General features: G+C 40.4%; 1 protein-coding gene across 1 annotated transcript in view; it reads left to right on the forward strand.

Annotated features, from left to right (window-relative positions):
• The window catches only part of ABCA13 (ATP binding cassette subfamily A member 13), a 285,349-nt gene that overhangs the window by 46,385 nt on the left and 216,249 nt on the right, over window positions 1-22,715 (forward strand). Inside the window, exons 8-16 of the mRNA XM_034761320.1 lie at window positions 1,916-2,049; window positions 7,529-7,693; window positions 9,540-9,739; window positions 14,866-14,981; window positions 17,878-17,972; window positions 18,224-18,400; window positions 18,807-19,012; window positions 20,246-20,385; window positions 22,062-22,176. Of these exons, the coding sequence (XP_034617211.1) occupies window positions 1,916-2,049; window positions 7,529-7,693; window positions 9,540-9,739; window positions 14,866-14,981; window positions 17,878-17,972; window positions 18,224-18,400; window positions 18,807-19,012; window positions 20,246-20,385; window positions 22,062-22,176 (1,348 nt within the window). The remainder of the gene's footprint in view (window positions 1-1,915; window positions 2,050-7,528; window positions 7,694-9,539; window positions 9,740-14,865; window positions 14,982-17,877; window positions 17,973-18,223; window positions 18,401-18,806; window positions 19,013-20,245; window positions 20,386-22,061; window positions 22,177-22,715) is intronic.

Consider the following 22,715-nt stretch of genomic DNA (forward strand, 5'->3'; position numbering starts at 1 on the left):
TAATTATATTTTTACATTTCATTTGCCAGAGTTTATGCGCATTTCTATTTTCCTCACTAGGATTTAACTTCCACTTTTTAAAGGATGCCTTTTTGCCTCTTCACTGCTTCTTTTACTTTGTTGTTTAGGCACGGTGGCACTTTTTGGTTCTCTTACTATGTTTTTTAATTTGGGGTATACATTTAAGTTGAGCATCTATTATGGTGTCTTTAAAAGGTTTCCATTCAGGGATTTCACTTTCTGTTTAACTAACTTCCTCCTTTTTGTGTAGTCCTGCTTTCTGAAATTAAATGCTACAGTGTTGGGCTGCTGTGGGGTTTTTCCCACCACAGAGATGTTAAATTTAATTATATTATGGTCACTATTACCAAGTGGTCCAGCTATATTCACCTCTTGGACCAGATCCTGTGCTCCACTTAAGACTCAATCAAGAATCGCCTCTCCTTTTGTGGGTTCCAGGACTAGCTGCTCCAAGAAGCAGTCATTTAAAGTGTTGAGGAACTTTATCTCTGCATCCTGTCCTGAGGTGACACGTACCCAGTCAATACGGGGATAGTTGAAATCCCCCATTATTATTGAGTTTTTTATTTTAATAGCCTCTCTAATCTCCCTGAGCATTTCACAGTCATTATCACCATCCCGGTCAGGTGGTTGGTAATATATTCCTATTGCTATATTCTTATTATTAGAGCATGGAATTACTATCCATGGAGATATAATGGTACAGTTGGTTCATTTAAGATTTTTACTTCATTTGATTCTACGCTTTCTTTCACATATAAGGCCACGCCCCCACCAGCACGACCTGTTCTGTCCTTCTGATATATTTTGTACTCTGGTATTACTGTGTCTCATTGATTATCCTCATTTCACCAAGTTTCTGTGATGCCTATTATATCAATTCCCTCATTTAAAATGAGGCACTCTAGTTCACTCATCTTATTATTTAGACTTCTAGCATTGATATATAAGCACTTTAAAAAATTGTCACTTTTTTTAGTGCTCTGCCATTACATGATGTAATTGAATGGGACTTTTTTCCTTTGACTGTTTCTCATCAGACCCTACCTCTATTTTATCATCTTCCATCCTCTCCGCCTTACTAGGACATAGAGAATCTCCATTAATAGATCCTCCCCTAAGGGATGTTGCTGTGCGAACCATTTGCTCCTCCACACCTGTCGGCTTTCCCTCAGCCCTTAGTTTAAAAACTGCTCTATGACCTTTTTAATTTTAAGTGCCAGCAATCTGGTTCCATTTTGATTTAGGAGGAGCCCATCCTTCCTGTATAGGCATCTCCTTTCCCCAAAGTTTCCCCAGTTCCTAATAAATCTAACCCCCTCCTCCCTACACGATTGTCTCATCTACGCATTGAGACCCTGTTTAAGTCCAAGGATGGGTGAAAATTGTGAATAGTTCAAAAATATGAAGGCTTTGGCATCCTGGAGGACCAATACTGAATCATGAATACCACCCTTATCCCTTCTTGAATAATGTAAAAGCTCTCCACTGTGTATTTTTACTGTTTGGGATGTATCTTCTAATATCAAATTAATTAGTAAAATTGGTATTGGCTACTAATACAACAGACCAAAATTCAACAAATGTACTATTTGCTTTATACTGTTAGATTAACTCCACTCACCAGACTTCTATTCACCCACGAAAGCTTATGCTCCAATACATCTGTTAGTCTATAAAGTGCCTCAGGACTCTTTATTGCTTTTTATAGATGTCTAGTGAAATTGTGCATATGAACTATTTCTGTCTGTCTCCCATGCACACACTCCCATCTTAGTATCTCTCACATAAAAAGGTGACAGTGTCACAGCTGGATCCTATCAGAGATCGGTTACTAGAATACAAATTCAGAAAACTTAGGAAATATATAACCTAAGTTCATCTTTTCTTATAGGCTCTCGGTACAACCTGACTCTTTGGGATGTTGTGTGGGATCCGCATGCAGTCAAAGAGGAACTTGAGTCCAGATTTGGTTTAGATGATCTTCATATTGGAAAACTCTTGAACTATACGACAGAGTTCAATAAGGTAAATTTCTAAAAATGTCAATGTTCCTTTTTTGTTTTGTTTGTTTCCTTTGTAACTAATGAGAGCTTTTCATCCCTTGTAGACGCTAAAGCAATGTTTTTTCAGAAGTAGCTACAGAGTAGGCATTGCCATTGCATACAAGACAGCATAATCTCATACGGGGTGAATGACACCCGCCCAGCATCAGTCCACAAACTTGAATGAAAGCATTGCAGGTTTTGTTCAGCCAACATTTGCATCATGATACACGATGAGCTTCTTGAAGAACATCAATCATCACTTGAAGCAGTCTATAACGGAGCGAGAGAATGTTTTATTTAGAGGCAAACAGGGTACAGATGGGAGAGAACATTTCAAGTAACCTCCCCCGTTAAGGCATAAGCACTATCTTCTCTTTCTTTGCATCCTCCACAAGGGGACATAGCTTAAAGGGATACAGGCAACTTGAGATCTAATGTGGGTATGGCACTGCAGCAGGGAGGGTGCATTCCAGTGCAAATAGACAGAGAGCTCTAGCTCTGCCCAAATTCTGCTGTGGCTGCAGCAGCACCGGAGGCACGTTGGGCTAGTTACCTGAGTAGGTACCCAGGGGCTCAGGCAAAATTGTACTTGGGCAGCTAGTCCGGGCTGCTGTCCTAGCCACCATATCCACAAAGCATCCACAAGCTGCTAGCTTGAGCAGAGTTATTAAAAAGGTGGGTTTTTGAAATAATATGCAGAATAAAATGAAAGGAGGGGAAAAATAGCGGTTTTCCATTTGCCCAACATTTTCTTTGAAGTGACAGTTAAGTAAATATATATTACAATGAGACGATGATGGAAATTCATGCAGCAACCAAAAGATTGCAAATTGTCTCATCTTAGCTCCCAACAAAATAAATGCAATTAACTTCTGCAGGCACTTGTGCATATGAAGCTGTTTAAAGGCCTGTTTACTTTAAAAAAAAAAAAATTGTTTCCGTGTCAGACTCTGTTCATCCAATCGGAGGGTGACGGGGGCTCTGCTATCTTGGTTGTTACCCTTCCCAGAGGGGCTTTCAGAAATGACACTTCAGCCTTTATCTGCACATGTGTTAAAACTGAGTCTTCGTGTTTAAAGAAAAAAGCCTGTGGCTGTGAATCTTTCCATGCAAAGGTGACAACCTCTCTAATAATAATAGTAGGGAGAAAATAGTTAAGAAATAAATGTTGGAATGATTCATGAATGCCTAAAAGAATAAACAAAAAACCCTGGTATATTTATAAGATCTGGGCAAACAATTGAGTCCAAACTTGCTTTGTATTGGTTGCTTCTCTGAACTGAGCCCCAAATGCTGCTATTTTAGAAGAGGTTCTGTCAAACTTTCTGGAGTGACTCATGAACGTGGATGCCAAGCTCAGGGCAGATGTGTCACAAACCAGGGCAGAAACCCCAAATTGGATGGGTGTTCTATAATTAAATTTCACCAACCAAGTATCAAGTGTGAACTCAAGCACTATAACAGCCTGAACATGGAGTCACAGATGATCCTCTTGGGTACTCAGGTCTATTTCCCATCCAGGCAAGCCTGCCTTTCTTTTGCACCAAAAATCACAATCTTCAGGTCACCTCAAAGGACCAGTCACTTACTACAAGTCAACTGTACCTCAGATCTCCAACCAAAGACTATGCTTGGTGCCAATCCTGTAATAAACTAACTAAAGATTTATGAAGTAGGACAAAGAAATGAGTTATTTACAGGGTTAAAGCAGGTAATCATAAGACACACAAACGAGATACAGTCTTAGCAAACCTTTTTATAGTTACAGAGCAAACACTTAAACATTACTTTATTACATGGGATACAGATATTATAAGTAAGATTAATACACACATCCCAGAAAGCCTAAACACATTCTTATAACTTTAATATCTGTTGTAATAGACATGCAAGCCAGACTGGTTTCCAGCTGTGCATTTGTCTGTGTTCCGTGAGACTCAGTGGCCTTGGCATGAGCTGGCACCTGGTCTGCCAGCATCACAGTGCAAACTCACCAATTGTGATGTTGGCCCAGAAGAATCCTGAGCTGCCACTGAAGAGAAAGGAAGGTGCGACGGGGTCAGGACTCACCACCGCAGGTGCCTCCCTTTGGTTACTCCGGGAATTAGCTCTTGTCAGCTGCTGAGCGCTCTCTGCGTGTGGTATCTCGCCTGTTGTCTGCTCTGCTGATTTGGGACCCACGTTGCTCCCTGACCGGTGGCATCCTCTTCAGGACACTGCCCTCCAGCAGTGCCCACTACTCCAGTCTCACCCCCTTCCGGAGAGCGTGTGTGTTAACAGCAGTCCTTCGGCTTGCACCTGCCTTGGTGGCCAACCACAACCCCAAAGTCTAGCCCCTCATTTCAGGAGCAGGTTGCAGTCTGTCTTGGCCCCACTCCTCTGTGGCCAGGTGCAGTGCAAGGAAGGGTAGGGGGTGACCCAGACCCACCCGCTACTCTGGGTCCTGACCCAGGGACCCTCTAGCAGCAGCCTCTCTCTGCCCTACTTTGCTCCCATCATGTCCGCATATCTTCCCTGGGCCACTTCTGCTTTGGCCCCATGCATCTTCTCAACACTTTTTGGCAGGGTCCACAGCCTGGCAGGTAACTGGGTCAGAGCTCCCCCAAGCCTGCCCAGCACTGCTAGGTCCAAGGTGCTACCTCCTTACCCCAGGAGCCAGTCCTCCTCCCTTGCTAGTCAGGGAGAGACTGCCTTCTCCTTTGCTAGGCAGCCTTTATATAGGGCCCAGTCTGGCCCTGATAGGCTGCCTCTCCCTTTGCCCTGATTGGCTCTCCACAGGCCTTTGCTGATTGACTGCTGGCCTGTGCAGCCTCGCTGGCCTGTTCCAGCCCTTTTTCTCAGGGAGTGGGGCAGCCGCCCCACCATAGAATGGTTCAGGTTTGGTTCCTCTAAACTTTCAGATTAAATCCTGAATTTGAAGTTCTCTGCATTCACCAATCATTAATATTCATGCACTTTGGACTCCAGCTTCTCTGTTTTCAGAAGAAATGCAAATAAAGTGTCTTCCAATTAATTCAATTGCTAATTTATTTGATCATCTATTTAATGTGATGAAAACTTCATGGACCAAATAATTGTAATTAAAATAACGGCTCCCCCCCTTCACTGGTATAAATCTTGATTGCTTTAGGTGGGTATTGTTTAGTAGTTTAATCTAGAAGGTTGCCACTTAATTAAGGAAGGTTAAAATGCTGAATCAAAGAGAAGAAAATGAGTACAAAGATGTGCAATAATAAAAGTGGACTGATTAAAATTAGATTAGACAGACATTGTCAATGTTCTAAACGCTACCATGTACAATGTGCTCCCTGGAAGAAATTTGCTTATTTTGGGCCTAGTGATAAGAACAGTTTTGATTGCAAGAAGAGGAAATCTTTTTTTTTTAAAGAATCCCAGTGAAGTGGGTCTACACAGAGTTTCTGTTCTACTGGCAAACCAGTAAACTGGTGATGAGTAGAGCCCTGTGTGGATACAAAATTTATATCTGGGGATATAAATCGGATATCCCTGGAGCCGCAGGGCTCTACCGGGAACCGCAGCAGTGAAAGCAGCAGCACGTCGGGCCACTGCTTGCAGGAATCAGTGCCCCAGGTGGACAGCTCCTTCGGAGTGGCTGTACCGCCCCCCCAGTCCTGCCCCTGGCCTTACCACTGATGCGGGCACCAGTGTCACTGGCAGCTGTCCCTGGTTGCGCGAGCATGTGCAAGCTTAGGCACTTTGCTGAACGTAGCTATTATGCCTGCACTGCTTTGATAGGGCATCACGTTTGAAAAAGCCTAGTTATAGTGAACCCTTTTTAAAATCCTTTTACAGAAAAACTCCGATTTTCTTCCTTTGCTGCCTACGAGCTCTCCCTGTCGTGGGTGGTTAACTTGATGGAGGATGTTTTCCTCCTTTCTTGTCTCATTTCTTCTGTCAGTGCAAACAGCTTTCTTTGGGCAGGGCAAACAGCTCTTATAAAACTCATTTTCCCGCTTAACATTAAAATCAAATAAAAATGTGACAAATTAGCAAAGATGGGGTCCATCTATGGCTTTTTTGTTAGTTAAACTGATTTCAGCCTTTTTTTTTTTTTTTTGTTTGTGACCTGTTTCATATTACTCACCCAGTCCTCATGTGAGTAATCTAGTAATCTAGTCACTAAACTCAATGGGACTATTCACATGAGAGAAAACAGTGGAAAAGAAAAGTGTCCCTAATTCTGAAAAAAAGTCTAATTTTAAGATAAAATTTTGTCAGGCCAAAAAGAATCCGTATGATCATGTGTGACCAGTCTTGCCACATCACATTGTACCTAGTAATTCCTGCTTCAAATCTGTCTTGTGGTTGGACTAGAATATGTTGGTACTCTTCAGAAACTTCTTCAGTACTGCTTTCCAGGCAGAGTTTGATACAAATTTCAAAGGAGCTTGGCACACACATCTTCCATGTGGGTACCTAAAGAATTGGCCAGATTATCAAAACTTGGCTCTGAGTTCTTGGAAGGGTTTTGTCACTAAGGATCAGCATGATCTAGCGAACTGAACATGGGACTATCGCCCAAGAGCCCTTGAATTCTAATCCCAGCTATAGTGGTTTGCTGTGTGACCATAAAGTTGCTTGACTTTTCTGTGCCTCAGATTAGCCATCTACAAAACTGGAATAATATCTACCTACCTTACTCTGTTACTGGGAATCTTAAGCCACTGCTTTGCTGCTACTTAAAGAAATATATAGGATTGTGAATGTCAGTCCCAAACAGTCACAGCATTGATGTATGAATACCTGAATTTCATGGCTAATGTTCCAACTGGCTTACTGACAAACCTTTTTGCGGTATCTCCAGTATTGCCCTATTCACAGGTGACCAAAATCTGATTACAGGATTATTGTTAGGATGAGTTAGTCAATATGTACAGAGTGATTTGAAATAGTATTATTAAGAAATAGAGGAATTTTCCCTGGGAAAATTAAAAAATATTTTGATACAGAGGTCAGATTGACTTTCCATGAGGAAAAAGGATTGTCAGGCTTTGCAAGTTGTGAACTGTAATATATATAAATTAGTAATCTATCCTAACAATCACATCTTTGCATTTAATGGCTCATTTGCCTCAGTAAATTTTGCATCAGTGTAGCTATCCTGGTGTAAAATTCCTGTGGACAGTGTAAAATGGGGCTTGCACCAGTATCATTTATTTGGTTTCAAGCTACACCAATGCAAAAATCCCTAATGTAGACCAGTCCAGAAATGCACACAACTGGGTAGTGGCTAATGAGTGTTTTGGGGTTTCCTGTCAAAATGTGCAGAGTACATTTTGCAGTCTCTATCGCAGATCACTAGATTGTGATAATTGGGCTTTGTTCATCCTGAAAGCAGCCTGACGGCTCTGCTTTTTTTCTCCGACAAGTAAGTTGATACGGGTGATAATACTGAGTGGTTCTCTGACGTGTTCATCTATTTCTTTTGTCACTGCCAGATTCCCACAGAAGGCACACTGGAGCAGTTTGTATGCTCAGTCCTGTCCAATGTGTCCGAATTTAAAGCTAACAAAGAGGATAATGAAGGCGGCTGTATCCATGCATGGCTTGAGGCCAAAGTCTATCTTGTCCATTCTGTCAACAAGATCAAACTCTACATGCAGGTATGCTTTAATAGGACAGCTGATACGGTACATATTTTGCTGATATACTGTTGGTCAATCATTAGCCCTTATTGAGCTAGACAATATTCAAAACCACAGGCTGACTGTGTTCTGTTTTTAAAAAATGGCATATTGCACAGTTAGCATTAGAGAGTCCTTACAATGGAAATATAATGGAACCCCTGTTTATCCAGCCAATTGTTAATCAAAACTCCTCATTAACTGAAGCTCAGGCATGAAACCTGACAGAACATAGAGAGTGAAATTCACTCCTGTGTAGAGGGCCAGTAAAAGGACCATGCACCCCCTCCCCTTTAAGCCCTAATTTGAGAATTTAAGTGGTGCATAGGCTTTGTGCTGTCTACTTGCACAGAGGTGAATTTCACCCGCAATACCTTGCTTCCCTACTTAGACATGGATTTGGATTTCAGAGAGTGTTGGATAAAACTGGAAGTAGAACACAGGGCTGTAGTTCTAGTTCTCCTGTTATAGAGTGGCTTGAAAAGCAAGATCCAGCTAGGTCTGTGATGCCATGAATGTATAATCCCCTGTAGAAGGGAGGCTAAAGGTTTCAAATATTTTGCCAGTGAAGTCAAGTTAAGGAATTCATAATTTAAAGAAGGACCCTCCTTGCTGTCTTAGTTTTTGTTGTTTTTCTTTAATTAAAATGTGTATTCTTGGGATAAAGGTTATTTGTATGGAGTCACAGAAGTGCAGGACAGGTTACTATAATAACAACCACTGTCTCTGCTCTGACAAGTTTACACTCTAATCTGAGGACAGCACAGCTGAGCTTGGGTGTAATTTTCATCAATATTTTGTGCACTTCAGCAGCTTTCCTGACTTAAAAAACCACTGTAATAATAGTACTTACTCTTAGCGCATTTCATCAGCAGATCTCAAAGCACTTTGCAAAGGAGGTCAGTATCACTATCCTCATTTTACGGATGGGGAAATTGAGGCACATAAGGGGGAAGTGACTTGCCAAGGTCACTCAGCAGGCCAGTGGCAGAGCAGAGAATAGAACCCAAGTCTCCTGAGTCCAGTCCATTGCTCTATCCTCCAGACCACACTGCCTTTCTGTAAAATACTGTTATATAAGGGTCAGTATTTACCATATTTAACTTCAATATCAGTGATAATCTCAGATATTATTGTATGCTAACAGTTGGCAAATGTTGACATTTTAGTGGTGACCACTTGAAGTACTGTACACTCTGGGCCAGATTTTGGACCTGCTTCCATCCCCTAAGGGGGCAGCCCTTGATGTAAAAACTGACCTGAGCAGCATAAAGCTGATATAGCTGCTACTTACTCTACTCTCTTGAGCCTAAGGGGCAAGTTGCTAGTGAATCACTGTAACTAGCAGAATGTAGAGCAACTGAATCAGACCAAGGTGTTTGGGCCCTCTGTATGTAAAAGCAAGTAAAATAACTGAAAACGTTGTATTCGCATTGCCAAGTTGGCATCCATGCTGACTGTACTTAACATTAGCCTTCATGAAGCCAGTCCCTTCTGAGTAAAGATGAATCATTAGAGAAAACTTTCATTGTATGTTGTAACTCAAGAGGAAGAAAATCTGATTTTGGTTTGGTTTGTGAAGAACGTTTGTGTTTTGCATAATGGACTGGGCCGTCCCTAAGGGGATGCGTGGCCCGGGGCGGAAGTAATGGATTTGTCTTCCAGGACCAACAGCACCGGCCAATCGCGCCGTCCCACTGGGCACCCCAAAGCACGGGGCCCGAGCGGTCTCCCCGATTCGCCCTACCCAAGGGATGGCTCTGATAATGGAGAGGAGCTTCCATCCTATAATAAATGAAAGTTTGTTTCTCCTTTAACATGCTAGATATTTCAGCAGTGGTTAAGCAACAACGAGCCTCAAAAATTCCTTTTTGAACTTGGAAGAAGCATGGCTGATCTTGTGTCTCAATATCCAGAGGACAGTGAGGCCTGGAAAATTATTTCAGCAATAAATATCCTGATCCAACATGTGAATGAGAAATTGGAACCAAACTTTGCAGAAAGACATCGTGAATCTCAGGATGTGTAAGTTTATGCCTCTCCATTTTCAATATTCACAGGGCTCTATTGATTTTACTTGAAGGTCAAGAATGTCAGCTGTGATAATCAGAGCGTACAATTTTAGTAAAGCTTTTGCTCTTACACAAACTCCTCTTTGAGCAGTTTATTATTAAAACTAATATTGTAAACAAGCTGGAAAATAATATTAATTTGGGAAAAGAGGGTGGAACAGAAAATGTCTCAGTGAATTTATGCAGAGGTTGACTAAAATAATAGAAATGTAGGGCTGGAAGGGACCTCGAGGTCATCTAGTCTCTCTCCCCTCAATGCTGGACTTAAATATACCTTGACCATCCCTGACAGATGTTTGTCAAACCTCAAAAGGGTGAAAAAGCTATTGATGCTTTAATGATACTTTAATTTTATTTGTATAACATCACTGGTGTTATAGACAACTACCGTAAAATTGACAAATCCCTGTCCTAGGGAATTTAGGACCTGACTTTGTAAGCTAAGGGCCAAATCCTGAAAGCTGTTGAGCACCCGCAACTCCCACTGACATTAGGGAGAATTGTGGGTGTTCAGTACTGGACAGTAATAGAAAAGAGTGGTGGAAGGGATATGGGGCAAAGAGGTTGGGAGAGGGAGGCCAAAGGGATACAGTGATAGGCTGGAAGAAGATATAGGAGGGATATCCTGGAAAGAAGAGAGGGTTGGAGGACAGGATAAGGAGTATGGTTTCCCACTGTGTGATATCCTTATTCTTCCTGAAGAAATTGGCAAGACCCTGTCAGAGAGCTAAAGGGAGTGGGATGGTGGAATAGGTTCGAGGAAGGCAAAGTGTCAGAGAATTGTAAGCATATGATTTAATCCGAAGAGGTGTAGAGCTGTTTAGCAAGAAAGACAGCAGAGCTTAAGAGTTGTTGTGGAAGTCCATAAAGGCCCAGAACAGACTGGGTATTCAGATTGGTAAGGGTATGAAAATTGAAGAGAAGGAATGAAGAGTAGAGGGAGATGATTCTAGGGCAGGTATATCAGGGGCTGAGACTAAAGTGGTGGCCAGAACACTGACAGACTGGATATTGTGGAAGGATTATCTGTTAAGTCTGGGGGAGCGAGAGATACTGAAATGTATTTTAAAGTTTAGTTTGATAATAAAGAGATGTTTTAAACCCTTCATCACATGGGTAAAAACCCTCCATTCATTTCATATAACTTCAAATCTCCTGGCTACCAAACTGCTTTTGCTCACTACTGCTGCCAGCCACTTTAGTGTTACCCATCTTCTCTCTCCTGGCTGTGGCTGTGGTCACTTGTGTCCCAGCTTTGCTCTTTCACTTACATTCAGCATTGATTTGGCTGGAGCTGCATTTGCTGTTGATCAGCCTCATGTTACATATCTGAGTCCTCTGTGTATACACAGGCACCAGCAGGTAGTGCAGCAAGACAAGAGTTAGCCTGGGTTGCAGGACTGCAGGGTTCAGCCCCTGGTGACTCCAGGCACTGCAACTGCTGCCAAATATATGGTGAATCCTCCAGGCCATCACCAAATGACTCTTCCATATTCTGCAAATGGTGTGTTCTAATTATTAAATGTAAATATGTATAGGCTAATACTTGTAAGTCTGCAATAGTAAACTGTTTATTCAAATGAAAAGTTTTATTTGGGATTAGATATTGTTTTCTTAAACTCAGAGGTGGCATTGTGTTTAGTTCTGCAGCAAACCACATTGAATTGTGTTAATCAAAGCATGAATCTACTAAATACTTCCCCCCCATCCTTCTGTCCACCAAAATAAATGCCAATATTTACCCAGAAAAATTAAGGGTTTTTTTGCATAGATTTTCATCTGTTTTTGTTGTTGTTGTAATAAACAGCACTAAATTCCCGGGAAAATTAAATAAACTAAAAACTGAAAATGAAGGGCCCTATGAGTGAGGAATTGCTGTGTGCCTAACATCAGTACCACTATTTGAAGTACTCCATTAGGAAAGGAATTTTATGTGTGTGTCTGTGTACAGATTAAACCAAATTGTTTAATTTTATTCTCTCATGAAATGGCTTCATTACTCAAAATCAGGGGAAGTCAATAAGCAGGCCGCCAAACACTTTTGAATGGACTGTGAAATCTTTTTATATACTTATTATTATTTTGGAGTGAAAAATGTTTCTCTGGAGTCCAGATCTTGACTATACCTTGACCAAGAAATTTGGACCTTGACAAAAAATAATTGGACTTCCCCTGCTCTAAATTAAGAGAAGGAGGGTAATCTGAGAGAGAGAATGGTCCAGTACTTAGTTTGCTGGACTGACACTTGAGAAATTTGGATTCAAGTCCCCATTTCACCCCAGATTTATTTTGTGACCTGGGACAATTCCGTTGGTCCCTTAGTGCCTTAGTTCTCTATCTGTAAAATGGAGCTAATAGTACTTCCCTACTTAATAGAGAAGTTGCGAGGTGCTCAATACTAAGGTAATGGGGGCCTACAAACAGAACACACTCTCAACTCAATACCTGGCCCCCAGGCTTCACGGCAACCCCTGCTAGGGGGCTCTGGCACTCCAGCTTTGCTCCCCTCTTTGCTCCCCTCTTGGAGCTGCAGCCGTTGGGTTGCTCCTTGTTCCAGGGACCCATGAGTTAGCTCCACTCCAGCATAGCTTTGCTCCCCAGGTCTCTGCCCGTCCCTAGCTGCACAGTAGCAGCCCTTTATAGGCCCAGGTGTAGCCCAGCCTCTTTAACTAACTGGATTAGGCTCACCTACTCCAGTCCAGGGCAGCTTGGTTCAGTCTACACAGAGACCAGCTACCTTGTGACAAGGCCATTTAAGAACCCTGGGAGAGACTCATTTTTTTTTTCTTTCTTTCTTGAACTGAAAGGTAAATTCCAAAAGTGCAAAACTTTTTCTTTTCCTCCCTTAAAGTTGCTGAGACTTATAGATTTGCTAAAACACCACAGAATGTATCATTCTGTAGCCTGAATGCGATCATGAGGCAAAGGAATTCATTCTGACATTTACCATCTAAAGCTGCAATTAGCTTGAATATTCATGTTAGCATTTCAATGAATCTTCAAGCACTGATTTTGTTTTATTTGGGTGTCTTTAGAGGTGTGGTGAGGGTTGTTTTTTTAGTTGTTAATTTTTATCTCAGAGCCATTATACTCTCAAACTATTAAGAATCAGAAATTGAACCCCCCTGCTGAAAAAAGAAAATGCATGAAATCCAAAGAGTGCACCTAAAAACAGATTTAGCAAAACACTTAGGCACTTCCTGAAATTAATGATACCGAAGCATGTGCTTAAGTGCTTTGCTGAATTGAGGCCTGGATCTTTAAAACTATACCCAATAACATATGCAAGTACAAATACCAGCAAACACAAACAAGTAATCTTATTCAAACAAGTAGTTCCATAGACTCACGTGAGAGATTATTCATCCACATAAGCGAATGCAGGATCAGGCTCTAAATCTCTTGTTATAATTATGCACGTTTAAGAATAAAAGGAATAATACTTATTCTGAGATTCTTGAGTAGTGCATGCAACACTGCAAATACTTAATATTTTAATATACATATATTATTTCCTATTTTTCCAGTCCAATAGAATTATCCTATTAGCAATCAGTCACTGGGCTAGTTGAAATCCACCTTGGTGCTTTAGGGATGCCTACAATTCTCAAAACATCAGACCGCATGTGAACAGAAGCTTGCAGCTGTAAAGAATTGATAGCTCATTCATTTCAAGAGTTCTAATTCATGGCACAAGCTAAAATACAACCCTGCTAAGTTACCTGTGACAAACAGATGCTTTAGGAACCTGGTTTCCCCATCTGTAAAATGGGAGCAATACTGCTTTCCACAGGCAAAATTTAAAAAGATACTATACAGGAGTTAATGTGTCTGCAGGCATAGAAAGGTAGGTAAATAAGTAGTGGTACCCAGATTTTATGGATTGGGGAAACTGAGGCTCAGAAGGCTAAATTTGCCTGAGGGGCACTATGGTATTTAGATAAAGCACAAGATGAGGAATGAAGAGAGAGATATTGTAGTTCTGCATCTGACATTGTTGGTGTGTGAACATGGCTAACTTAAATCTGCACCACACTTTCCCTTCTTATAAATTGGGGATACTGATATTTACCTACTTCATCACTAAATTGTTTGAGTGGCATATAAAGCCATTTGATAGAACTTGGAAGGTATCAACCAGACATTCTGTCCCATAATCCCCCTTGGGGAGCTGCCACCACTGCCTCTTGAAGATCCCCATGTGCAGAAGTGTTTAATTTAAAATACCATGAACACCCATGTAGTAAAATATATCTTGTGGAAAATGTCATCCCCTGAATGTTCTAAAAAGGAGGAAGGATGGCTTTGGGATTAAACCTGCTGTAATGGTAACACCTCTACTCTTTAATAAATGTGAAAAGTAATTTAAACCCATATGACACATCTCTTAATACATCCCAGAATTATATTTGTGTTTTTTGCAACGGCATCAGATTGTTGGCTCATATAAAATTTGTGATCCACTATAATCCCCAGATCTCTTTCATCAGTACTTCTGCTCCATTTTGTTGTTCATCAGTACTCCATTTTGTTGTTGTGCATTTGATTTCCTTTCTAAGTGTAGTACTTTACCCTTGTCTTTATTGAATTTCATCTGATTGATCTCAGACCAAGTCTCCAATGTGTCAAGCTTTTTTGAATTCTAATCCTATCTTCCACAGTACTTGCAACCCCTCCCAGCTTAGGGTCACCTGAAAATTTTATTAGCTTACTCTCCATCCTATTATCCAAGTCATTAATGAAAATACTGACTAGTGCCTGACCCAGGCCAGAGCCCTGCTGGGCTTCCCAAGATAAGTCCTCCAAGTTTGACAGTGAACCACTGACAGTTATTCTTTGAGTACTGTCTTTCAAATAGCTGTGCACCCACCTTATAGTTTCATTTAGACCCCATTTCCCTAGATTTTTATGGAACTGTGTCCAAAGCCTTACTAAAATCAAGATGTATCATATCTGCAAACACAATACATGATATGAAGATGAATACACTACAAAAATAAAGACATTCTGCAGTACTGCATCCTCCTTGGAGTCATGTTGAACTTTCCATTCTATTTTTATCATTCTTTTTGCCTACAGAACCCTGTATCTGGAGAAACTGCAGAAGTTGCCTCAATGGCCTATTATGAAGAGACTGCTTCTCATAGATGGAGCTATAAGGAATGTAATAATCCAAAATTTATATTTCACTAAAGGTAAATCTGCCCTGTAGTTACTTTTCAACAGCTCTCAAATGGCGGCCCTGGCATTTATCAGTAGCATTCCACATCTAGCAAAGCATTCAGACTGTGTAATACATTCCACGCTAATATATTGCCAGTGTCTCTAGAGCTTTTCAAACTTCATTCCTCTTAATGATAAAGCACAGTATGTATGTATTTGTATACACACACATTTTCATTCTACAAGTTTAGCAAACAAGTAACGGTATAGCTCTATCAGTAGTCTGCTTTCATCCTGATGAACACATGCCTATGTAGTACTATATGTTCTGTTTTTCAAGGATTGAATTCATAAAGATGTGAATAATTGTAATTTTATAAAATATGTTCGGTCTCCTACAAAAGTGGATCTGAACAAGATCTCCAGATCTGAACAACCCTGTACTTGATCGTAATTTTGTGTTTTGATCTGGATCCTGGTCCAAGGTCTGTGGCTGGGTCTCTGCCTGTGTAGCTGTACCAAAACCTTTGATATGAACACATATGGGGAGTTTAGATCTGGATTCGGCTCTGATCTTTGTGGCTCAGGCCCATCTCTATTGTTTTATAAGTCTTTTCCCTGTCAGTGGGCTATATCTGATAACTGTTTCTTATTGCCCATACTGCCCACGTGAGAACATTTCAAATTTAGAGTATTTCTTTTATGATTGTAAATAGCTATGTCGGATTTTTTTGTATTTTCAGATGACTCTACATTAGTCAGTTTTAAGTGCTACATTAATTAATCAACTTTCAGTGTCGTTGAAGTGCAGTTCTACTCTGAAAAATGACTGTAAAATATGTATAATTATATTGTCTCAATGACTTCCAAATCACATATGCTCAGTTTACATATAAAAGTGTTTGCAAAATCAAGGAAGACTCCCAGAGTCAAGAGTTTCCTTCTTGTGCACTATTATCAGATATAAAGGTTTTACAGGTCATATTATGCCCTCAGTGATAATAGTGGCTATTTCTTCAAATTATAGCATCAGTGATATCTCTATTACTGTTACCATTACTGGGTTTGTAGCTGATGGGCCTGTAATTGAAATTCAGTACCCTGCTCTCTTGCTCATGCACAAGAAAAAAGTATAATCCAAGTCAGTTTAGCTCTGTTGGCTCTGTGGGGGGAAAAAAGCAGTGAAAATGTATTTTAGCCACTAAAGACAGGGAACGTGACTCTGAGCACACAACAGGGAGCAGACCTGGCGAGGAAAAAAATGCTTTCTTTACATAATCACTTTTCAAAGTAGAAGCACAATTTTAAGACACAAAATTTAATTCAGAATCAGGCACTTTATATTTCTAAATTCAGTTACACCACTATCAATCAGGATAACTCCACTGAAGTCAGTGGAGGGAAACCAGTGTAAAACTGATGTATTGTAAGTAATATCAGGATTAGGCCCATAAACTAATTTAAAACCATTGCTAATTGGCTTTTGCAAGCTGTGAATCTAAATTCTTTAGGGCAGGAACAGTCTTTTTTTGTTCTGTATTGTACTCCCAGCACAATAGGGTCCTTGTCCTGGGTTGTGAGTTCAATCCTTGAGGGAGCCATTTAGGGATCTGGGGCAAAAATCTGTCTGGGGATTGGTCCTGCTTTGAGCAGGGGGTTGAACTAGATGACCTCCTGAGTTCCCTTCCAACCCTGATATTCTATGTCTATGTCATAGTTGACTCAGGTTCATAGGCGCTATGATAATAAAAACAACTTATAGTTGTAGTAATAGTCCTGACTGACTTGTGAACCCCAAGCCTCCAAGAAATTCAGGGTCATGCCCGTAGTCTTTTTTTTTTTTTTTTTTTTTTTTTTTCAGGTGCATTAATTTGAAATATTTTAGGCCAGATCCCGATGTAAATTGGTGTAGCTGCACTGATATTGATAGAGCTATGTTGTTTATACCATCTGACGATTTGGAGAATTAACTTCTCTAAGATGTAGGAAAGGCTGTCGCTTCTTTGAGAAGAACACATGTAAGGGCACAGCTCTAAGAGGTGCTTAGGGAACTAATATTTCACGAAAGCTTGGTGGTTAAATGCCCATCGGTAATGCATCTTCCCCTGTACGCAATATTCATAATCAAAGCAGTTGTCAGACAGTCCAATGCTCCTCTTGCACCAGTATAAATCACGGGAACTCCATTTAAGTCAGTGGAGCTGTACCGATGTAACTTGTGTCAGAGAAGAGAACTGCAGGGAATGGAATCTGAATGCAACTGCTTTTTGTGGCCTACTGCACTGTGAAATATGGACATTCAGATCCCAGTTTTTGGCTGTATTGGGGTCACTTTGTAAAGCTCCAGTATTATAAAGAGGTCTGGAAGCCAGAGCAGCTGGCCCCAGGAGGATCACTGAATGTTGGAGGACCCTTGGGTAGTACAGATCCAGTGTTGCAGCTAGCATAGAGGCTTGGGAGCTTCGCCACCCTAGCAGGCATTGCACTATGTCTCCGAGAGCTCCAGGAGAGCATGTCTACCATGCCATAGAGGTGCTGGGTATGTGTTCCAGCCACACATAGGCAGCAGTGCTGGCTGGATTTAAGACACGCAGGAAGCAGAGCCTTGGACTCATTCCCTCCCAAAATGCTTGGTGTGGATGCTAACCAAGAGTCCCTTCTTTCTGTGAGTGCAAAGAGTGCAGTTGTATACACCTTCTGCAAAGGCTTCTTGTGCTTTCCCTATCAATACACATAATTGGGCCTACATAGGGGTATTATACTTACATTATTACATTAATAGGGGTATTACAATTTCATTATGCCATGGTTCATTCATATTCCAGAAGGTAGGTTTGTCTCTTTTATAGCACATCAAAGAACTGCACATTCAGAGTCACAGGGATAAATATTTCCTTTTCCTGAAAAAAATGTATACATGTCTTACAGAAATTGTACATAATCTGGAAAAAATGAAGCCCTTTATTAAAAGAGATGGGCTCATGCATCTAGACATTGAAACACTCTTTTTGGAGTTAAAACAGGTAAGTCATTACTTATTCATAGTCTTTAAACAATGTGCATAAAATCCACAGGTTAAAAATGGTTCCTTTTTGTTCCTGGTATAGATCATGCTTGCTAAAATAAGTGGTTCACCATTCTGTTTGTTGGCCTTAGTTTAGTTTTGTTTTTATTTTAGATGTTATAGTCTTGGAGTGGTATGGCTAGGGTTGAATTAAATCAACCTCATTACACTTATTTCATTTTCACAGTGCTTGTTTTAATTGCATTTTAGATCGTGATGAGTAACATGTCCTGTACATGCCAGCATCTGCTCACCATGTTTGAGAAAGCTGTTCAGCTTCCACAGGACTTAAAAGTCAGAGACATTTTAGCGGGGTTCTTTTGCCACCACAACTATCCAAATGAGACTTTCAAATTAAGCAACCAAATCCAGTCAGTAAAGGAGTCTGTAAGTATTTATGAATATCTTTTTCTTCTTTTTGTAATTTAAGACTTGAAGTGCATCCTCGGTTTACTTCGTTTTGTACTGTCAGAATGGCTTGGAGTAGGAAAGTACTTTCAATAAATTAAACTATTTATAATATTATTGTGGTAATACGCATACAACCCCTGTGTGTATCTTGTGTGTCCGTGACAATTTGGATGAGCCACCTTGCCAGGACATCCAGAAGGAGAACAGACTGAGGACCTGCTTCTCATCTCTCAATCTCACCTACACCTATATAAACTGGGAATAGTTCTACTGAAGTCAATGAAGATACATTAGTGTACGAGACAGGGCCCACGTCTCAAAAAAGCATCTTCCCCTTTAATAGCTTACTGCATACAAACTATTGCTTTCTTTATTTTCAAAGGTCCTACTTTTGCAGAAAGTACTTCGTGGAGAACAGAGCCTGCCAGATTCAATAATGGAAGAATATTTGGGATGGCAAGAAATAGAACAGCAGCTCACTGAAAATAGTGCTGCTTACTGTAAAATTAATCAGTTGCTGAGCACAAAGACTCTATCTGGGGAGGATGTCTACTTCCGCTCTTGTCAGGAGCAGCTACTCCACTCATTGTAATCACTCATACTTTTTTTTTTAATATATATAGAAAGGGCCTGATTGTATTCTCTCTCCCATTAATCTAAATTGGGGAGAAACTCCATTGACCTCAGTGGAGTTACACCAATGTGGAATCAATGTAAATGAGATCAGAATCCAGCCCTGTATCAAGAAAACTTGCTTAAATATGAAGTGATTTTATATTTCCTCTCAAAAGTTAAATCTAGGCCTAACATTGTTAAAATACAGTTACATGTATACTACATGGATACTGAGAGGTATTTTCTTAGAGCACAGTCTTGCAGATACTTAAGAATGTAACATCCCATCCATTGATGGGATTACACTTGTGCATGAAGATACTCCTGTGCGTAAGTATTTGCAGCATCAAACTGTTCTATAGAGAAGCTTGGTTTATTTTTTAAGTCTTCATTAGGCCCAAACCTAATTCCATTGACGTCACTGCCAGAAAGCCCATTGATTTAAATGGCAGCAGGAACAAGCCCATCGTTTGTACTAGCCTTTAGATATTAGATAATTTATTACTGTCTCATTTTTGTCCTTTTCTATTTGTCAGAAAATTGATTTTTCTCCCCCTACATGTTTCTAAATGAATTAGAAATTGACTGGGGTGTTTTGTTTGCTTCTCTCATTAGAGCATCAGCCTCACAGATAATTACAGCATGACCCTGGTGATAGAGCGCAACTAAGAGAGAGGGCCCATGTGCCACCGCAGTTGGCTTTACAAAGTGCTGTTTTTATGCAGGACACACAGGAATGTTGGCTATAGTTTCTCTTTTTTTTTTAATGACAAAGTGGTGGATGATTAATACAAAGTAGGTATTTATAATCGGGAAGATGCACTTCCCTCCCAGATTGGAACAGTTTTAGACTGCCACGTTTTGAGATAAACTAGTTGTTAGTATTTCTTGAATTCATTGTGCTTTTTCCATCTGATCAACAACTTGTGTGGCACTAAGGGCCAGCCTCCCAGTTCTGCTCACACGGACATCAATGGGAGTTTTGCCCTTGATGCCAGTTGGAGCAGGAGCTGGCCATGAGCTTTGCTTGCCTGACTCCTGTGATAGTTGCTCTGAAGTCAGTAGGACAGCTAGTACAAGTAAAACAGCAGGATTTAGCTCTAAGCATACAGCAGAACCATGTGTGCTGATCCCAGTGATTTTTACTTCCAAAAATCAACATTCTGATCATGGTATATCTGCCTTCTGGGTCCTTGATCATTTCAGGGTTATTCATACACTTGAAGAAATATGGTTTGCTTTTGAGGAGGACCCGTATTGGAAGGACTTAACAACATTTGTTAGGAGAACATGTGAGATAGCTCAATATGTGAACAATGAAGAAGGTTTCACCAGAGGTCACTCAAGTAAGTAAAAACTAGTTATTGCCACAACAAATTCTTTGCTTCTAATGGTTCTGTATGCTTCTCACAGTACAGTATTCCAAAAAGAAACAGGCAGTTTCATTACGGGTACATTTTTATTTTCAAGAAAACTGTCACTCTTATGATTAAAGCAGTGGTTAAACTGCTAGCTGAGGAAAAACCCAGAACATACAGGGTCTGATTCTGCACTCTCTTACCTCAGTGTAGATCAGGGGTGATTTAAAGCTGTGTGGGAATCTTTCAACAAAACAGTTTTTTGTCGTAATATACTGATTCGGCGATACCTTCAGGAAGGTTTCTAAATACCTGAATGGAATTTCTGGTCAGAGGGAGACTGAGATCTCTGAATAGCCAGTAGCCCAGGGCATGGGTGAGACCCAGGTTCCAAGTTCCTGTTCTGAAGCAGGTAGGACTTGAACTTGGGTCTCCTTCCCACATCCAACTTGATCAATTGGCTCTTGGCAGTTCTAGGGTGGGAGTGCTTCCCTTGTTTCTCATAATTATTTTTTTCCCTAGTAGATCTTGGTTTTGTCTTGGCATGGAGCAGAAAAGCGTTTTGAAATTTTTGAAAATTTTTTTGGGCAGGAAATCTGTTTCTGAGTCTGACCCATCCTGTGAATGCTTTAGTTACTATTTGTAGTAAAGCAGTTAGATCTGCAGCATTTCCAGTGTTAGATTTTGAAAGTGCTCAAGATAGTGCCAAGCACTCTAATATCAGGCACCTGCTTCCTTCAGTTCCCCCACCCCATTGTTCCTTCACCTCAATTCACCATCCATGTTGGCACACATTTTGAAAGACACTGTTTGCTCAGCCCATTGACACATTTTCAAAATAGTTGTTAATCAGTGTCTCTCAATTGAACTGCAAAGCTCTAACAAAAACAGAGCTTAGAAATAAGCACTGAATACCCTGACGCTAAACAGGCCGTTGAGAGAATTTGACCCCAAAATAAGTATTAAATGATTGGATTTTTTAAAAAAATCCTCCTTATGATATGAACTGGTATGACCTGAACATATCCCACAAAGCAAGATAATTGATTGCATGGAATTCAGAGTGGTGGAAGCTGTGGTGCACTACAGGATAACCAGGGCATGCTTGTGAATTTCATGATGGTATTTTTTTTTTAAAAGTGCTAAGAAATGAAAGGTTACTGCTGAATTCCTTTCCCCTGGCTGGTGGGAGACATTCAAGACATATTTCTATAATAAAAATCAATCTTCATTTTACAGTAGCTCTGCACTTGGTATTTAATTCAAAATATATCTTCATTTCTTTCTGTGATGGCTATCACTGGAATGTTTTATGCAGGTCTGATATTTATTGACCCTCTATCGCAGTCCTTTAAACCATTCAATACTGCGTGGTATCAAATTGCCCTTATAAAGTGTCATATTTTTTCTTCTTTAAAGAATGTAATTTCTGGATTTCTGTAGGAGTATCACAGAATGTAGCTGTAATCCTCTTCTCTTCTGATCTAACTGCTGAACTCAGTGAGAATCTTTTCAATGACTTCAGTGGGATTTGGATAGGGCCCCTATGGAACAGAGTTCACTTTGCTTCTCTCTGCTCCATGACAGCCTGCATCTAGTCGTATACTGCCAAGACAATGCATGATACATTTTATAATTTAAAATAAGATGTATTTTCTCTGCAGATGATACTGAAGCATCTCTTTGTTCTGGACAAAAGCTCAATCTGAAGGCCATCATTGATAGTTACATAGCATTTCTGCAAAACTTAACGAATTCTCCATTCATTTCATGGTCCAGGTAAGTTAAACTAATTCAATTTCAATGCTTCCCTCAACTGTTTTCCAGAACAGCATGTTGGGTTTTTTTTTCCCCTGTATTTTAGCTATTTTGCAATGTTAAATTAGATTATTTTTCTCATCTTAAGGAGATGGTTAGCATTTCTACATGTGACCAGTAAGAAATACTATCCTATGTAGGTTTCAGGGTAGCAGCTATGTTAGTCTGTATCCTCAAAAAGAACAGGAGTACTTGTGGCACCTTAGAGACTAACAAATTTAGTTAGTCTCTAAGGTGCCACAAGTACTCCTGTTCTTTTATCCTATGTAGGATCACAGAAGGTTATATATTTGTGGCCCTTATTCAAAAGCTTTAATAGAACAGCTCTCTGCAGCCTGCGTATTACCACAGGTAACCAGTGTAATAGGCTCTTGGAAGACTCTAATGTACTATTATATTGGAGTCTCTCTCTCCCCCGCCCGCCCTCGCCCTCCACTAAGTTGCTTGCATTATTGTCAGGGCTATAATGTCTACTTGAACAATACAGTAGAATCCATTTA

Source organism: Trachemys scripta, chromosome 2, assembly GCF_013100865.1.
Source record: "Trachemys scripta elegans isolate TJP31775 chromosome 2, CAS_Tse_1.0, whole genome shotgun sequence".
NCBI classification, from domain to species: Eukaryota; Metazoa; Chordata; order Testudines; family Emydidae; genus Trachemys; species Trachemys scripta.